Genomic DNA, 4,747 nt, shown 5'->3' with positions numbered 1-4,747 from the left:
GCGGTGGATATGAACTGACTGGGAAGAGCTTCCCTAGATCTGAGGTGGCGTAGGGTTTGGAGACAGACACCAAGAGCCCTGGTCTCCATAGAACCTCTATAATGACACTTCTGGCCTGGATATTTGTGAGCCCAATCCCTGCCAGGTCATGATTTAGGCTGGCACATCTGGTCTGAGGCCCTAATGAACAGAACCACATGTGGATTTGGGTATCCTAGGTATGGGGATAAGAGGGACATGTAAAGATTAGCGTGGCCTATAAATCATAGAAGTTGATAGACTCATCAGAGCAGGCATAAAAGAGAAGGGGGTGGAGCTAAGAGGCTGGAGGAACTTGGCCCAGTTTCAGAGGAGGATACATGAGAAAGAGGGGATACTGAAATTGCTATCACCCTCATGGTGAAGCTGTGGGGCAACAAAGCTCTGCCCAGGAAGGTCCATCTACACTGGCCTCAGCTCTGTCTCCCCTGTCTCCAGGACCAAAGGTGCTTGCTCTCACCTTTCTTCCATATGACACAGAGGAGGAAAAATGTTCACCATGAGCCCCAAGACAAGAGATATCGAAGCTTGGCTTTAGGCCTATCAGAAGTACAGGAACTGTGTAGTGGGACAAGTAAAAAGGAGATGGTCACTAGTGTTTACCTGAGCTTTGGGCAAGGTGTGTGCATGGTTGTGGAGTGAGCAGAAAGCAGAAGTGTGCCGTTGGCCTGCCTAGCACAGAGTTGGTCCCTTTGATATGAAACCAGCCTTCTGATTCTTGCAAAGAGACCTTTATTGAGATGCTGGCTCCTGTCTTAGGATAATCATGGACTCAGCTGTAGGGATGATGGTGAGTCAGGGAGGGGTCTGGTTTGCTCTGTAGTTAGCTGCGTTTCATCGTTTTCTTTATCCAGGGTAGAAAACTTGACACTTTGGTGAAGACTCTTGGAGCTAAGCCATTTTTATGCCCATAGGAGACGATACCTACAGCTGCCTTTTTACACAGGAGAGGCCCTCCGGAATCCCCCTGTGAATAAAGAGGAGTCATAGGGTACTAAGCTGATTTTGCAATAGCCCAGCCTCCCACTGTATAACATGACCTGTGTGCTCTGTGTGGGACATCAGAGAGCTTGCCTGGGGCCCCTAGACTTCGCACTCTTATTGTGGACAGGGTTAGTGCTTCACCTCCCTCCTGAGCCCAGACTCTACACTTTCTCCAACTCTATGATCCATTTTCTATGAAGGTGTGTGGGACCCTCAGCTCCAAGCTGTTGTTTAGAATTGTGGACAGGCTGTTGAGCCTCATGTGAGCATGGAGGACCAGACCATTGACAAAAGTGGTGCCTGTTCTGAGGAGACCCCTGCTTGAGGTAATGACACAGGCACAGCAAAGTTTTCTAAAGCCTGGGCCTGGGTGACAGGAGGGCTGTGAAAATCGTGCTTTGTTCCAGCTGCCTTCACCAAGGCTCCTTGTCAACTCTGAGAGCCTAGTTAGTTACTGTGACTGCTTTTTCCAGGGAGAAAGATCACAACCAGAGAGCAAAGGAGTCCCTGATGCTTGGTCTCTAGGTCCCACATTCCTTTTCCCTTCCCATGGATCCCAGAGAGGACAATCCAACTTACCTTAAAGGTAGCACGCTTGATCTTTGGGTCCCCCACACAGATCTCAATGGTTTGGTTGTAATAGCCTTGAAAGTGGGACTCACACTCCTGATCCTTCTGGACTGTTAGTTCTGCTTCTTGTAGTACATTTGATAATTTACCATTTGGAGCCATCCTTCCCCAACCTGCCACTGAGCACACATCCCCTGGCTTCACAGGGGCCTTGCGCCTTGGCAGGCTGAGGAGCTTCACAACTTTAGTTCTCTTGGCCTTCCTCTCAAGCTGTGGGGAAGAAGGAAGAGTGTGGCTCATTGACAGCTGGGCTGAGACACCAGGATGGAAGAAAAGAAAGGAGCATGGTGAGAGCAGGAGGAGCAATCCCTGGTGCAGGAGGGGGGCTCTTCTCACCTTTAAGAGCATGATGTCATTTGTGATGGTTTTGTTATTAAAGCCTGGGTGGTGAATGGCTTTAGCCACAGGGATGATCTGCTGGGTCTCCTCCTGGATGCTGATGTTGTGGGCTCCTAGAATGACTCTCATTGAGCTGCAGAGAGCAGAGTGCGGGTGAGAGATGTGGAGTGAGAGAGGACACAGTGCAGGAGCTGCAAGAGGCTGGGTGGGCAGGGTGGGGCTCTAGCTGAGGGGACTGAGGAGACAGAAGGGCCTAAGGATGTGACCTACTTCTTTGTCTTCTCAAGAGCACTAGACTTCAGAAGACTCCCTCTTGCTTCTCCACCATTTTCCAAAGTTTGCATTGACTCTTAAAGTGCATTTTCAACCTCAACCACTGCTGTAGTCTGACCAGTGTAGTTGCTTTCAACTCAGCTGTGCTGCTGGCTCTGGGCTCTTACCCTTTGACCTCTTTGACCTCAGTTTCCCTGTTGTCATCCTTCCATTGTCACAGCCCTGCCCTCTAGTGAGCTCTCACAGGAGAAGCCACAAGTAGAGGATGGAAACTCCTGTTGGGGTCTCAGAAAGCATGGGCCAGCTGCTTCTCCTCACCTTCCCCTGCAGTGAGCAGCTGTCAGCACAAAATTGGATTTTACCAGGAAGCCTCCGCAGCGACACTTATTCCCATCAATATCCACAAATTCAACAAATGCCATGTAGGGGCGGGAGTGGGGCTTGACCTCATGGCCCCCGATGATCTTCTCTGAAAGAAAAGGCAGAATATGGGGTGTCTGGGAGAAGCAGATGAAGTCAGGAGGGGTGAAGGCGATGGGATTTGCAGTTCCCCCAAGATGTTGTAGACTGAATTCCTTACACTTAGAATAATCTTTGCTGAATCCTAAGCCTCAGGGCCCTGCTCTGAAAAAGCATGGAAGGAAAAGCTCTACATTCATGAGACTACACTGAGGGCGTCCTGGGTGAATTGCCTTGGTCTTTTCTTTCTTACTGTGTCTCCCTGACCCGCTGATGCACTGATTAGTGTCATGTTTTCACCTTTTCCCCAACCCCTATCAGGTGGATCTTTTAAAATTCTGTTCTGGTGCCCCAAAACATATTGGGTTCTCAATAAATGCTTTTGGCTGCATGAATGAATGACTTCTAGTAGGAACAGCTCTTCCTCCTCTCCTGTATCCAGTATTACCCTTGTTATTTTGTAAACTTTCAATTCAGAATTGCCCATGGATTTTGTGTGTGTGTGTGTGTGTGTGTGTGTGTGTGTGTGTGTGTGTGTGTCAGACTACCGTAATTGTAACCATATCTCTGGTTCCCATTAAAAACCATCATTTTAGTTAAAAAAAAAAAAGAACTCATGGGATTCAGGGCCATGGGACCATTGGAGTTGTGTGCTTGCATAGACAGAACTAGCAAGGAATGTGCAGAAAGAAATGGAGAGGCCAACCAAAACTACAAATTTAGTGGAGGGTGCAATGCTGGCACTTGTCACCCTGGGCTTCTTTCTTCAGCAATTGATGGGGGAGGTTGCTAAATAATGATAATATTCCTGAACTGGTGGCCTTACCCCATTGCTGACTGGTCATTAAAGCTGCCCAGGATCTGGGCTCAGGTAAGGTTAATGATGTACTTTTTAGTAACTTTGCAATCTCTGCTACTACTCTCTTTTGGGATGATCCACTCTCTAGGGGACACAAAAAGCAGGGAGAAACTAGTGCCCACGATGTCTTCTGAGGACACCGCCCTTCTTCAGACCTTGTGGAGGATCTATCCAGTGACAGGCTTCCAGGTCTGGGTTGCTCTGGGACCTGAGGTCCAGGAAGCTCTTGGTTCAGTGCAGGAAGTTCCTGACTAGAGCTGGGCAGAGACTCCACAGGGGTATTATGGGATGGCACCTCGGAAACAGGGTTGTCCACTCACCTGCACCAGCTCCAAGCGGCAGAAGAAAGGTCAGGAGAATCAGGACTGCTGCCATCTTCTTAGGATGCTGCACGGTTTGGAGGAGGGCAGAGTGAACACAGCCCTTGAAGGACAAAGGAGGTGAGCGCTCAGTGACCTCACAGGCCTTTTAAACTTGTGCACCTCTGCTCTGATTGGCTTTATTAGCTAAGGTCATTTTCTGGATTTGGTAAAAATGTTACTGTTACCACACTGACATGAGCTGAGCTGGGATAAAAACCAAGAAATTAGAGGGTGTGGAGGCTGTGGTTAAAGGGCCCTGAGAACCCAGGAAGTTCAGTGTCTGCATTGAACCAAAAGAATATACTTTCTTACCTCTTATATCCTTTTGAATTCTAATAAGAAATCTTTGGGGTTTGTGGGTTTTTGGGGGGTCCTCTCTTTCTTTGCATTTTAAATAATATAGACAAGCAAGAAACAGTTATTGCACAACAGATATACAGACAAAGTTATACAGTATTTAGTGAGAGTTGATATACAGCCATATTTGACTATGCAGAGTTTCAGTACATCATCTCATTAACCTCTGGGATTTCTGATCATACTAAGGAACCATCTGTTGGAATAGTCTGATGAATTAATCCTCACTCACTGACTCTCCTATACTGCTAGTGTGTCACAGAGAAATCTCTAAAGCAAGTGATACCCTGTGGCCAATGATTGTGTCTTACTATCATACATACTTAAGTATAATAACAAATCACAACTGACAAGTACTGGTTACCTGTTCACTATGTATTGGCATTTCTCTCTTAAGACATAAGATTACATCAGCCCTGACTTCCCTGCTGAGGACTGTAGTGGC

The 4,747-nt window shown here is 47.5% G+C and overlaps 1 protein-coding gene across 1 annotated transcript; it reads right to left on the bottom strand.

Annotated features, from left to right (window-relative positions):
- Positions 1 to 862: 862 nt before the first annotated feature.
- On the bottom strand, positions 863 to 3,994 carry LOC119800130 (granzyme C-like). Its single transcript, XM_038310200.1, has 5 exons — positions 3,904 to 3,994; positions 2,584 to 2,734; positions 1,990 to 2,125; positions 1,603 to 1,863; positions 863 to 1,006 (listed from the first exon to the last, which is right to left on the bottom strand). Exons 1-5 carry the CDS (start codon positions 3,956 to 3,958, stop codon positions 863 to 865), a joined length of 747 nt encoding a protein of 248 aa, XP_038166128.1. The 5' UTR covers positions 3,959 to 3,994.
- Between the last annotated feature and the right edge of the window lie 753 nt (positions 3,995 to 4,747).

Source organism: Arvicola amphibius, chromosome 13 (genome assembly GCF_903992535.2).
Source record: "Arvicola amphibius chromosome 13, mArvAmp1.2, whole genome shotgun sequence".
Taxonomy (NCBI): domain Eukaryota; kingdom Metazoa; phylum Chordata; class Mammalia; order Rodentia; family Cricetidae; genus Arvicola; species Arvicola amphibius.
The sequence above is the reverse complement of the archived record's forward strand: the minus strand, read 5'-3'. Positions and strand labels throughout refer to the sequence as shown.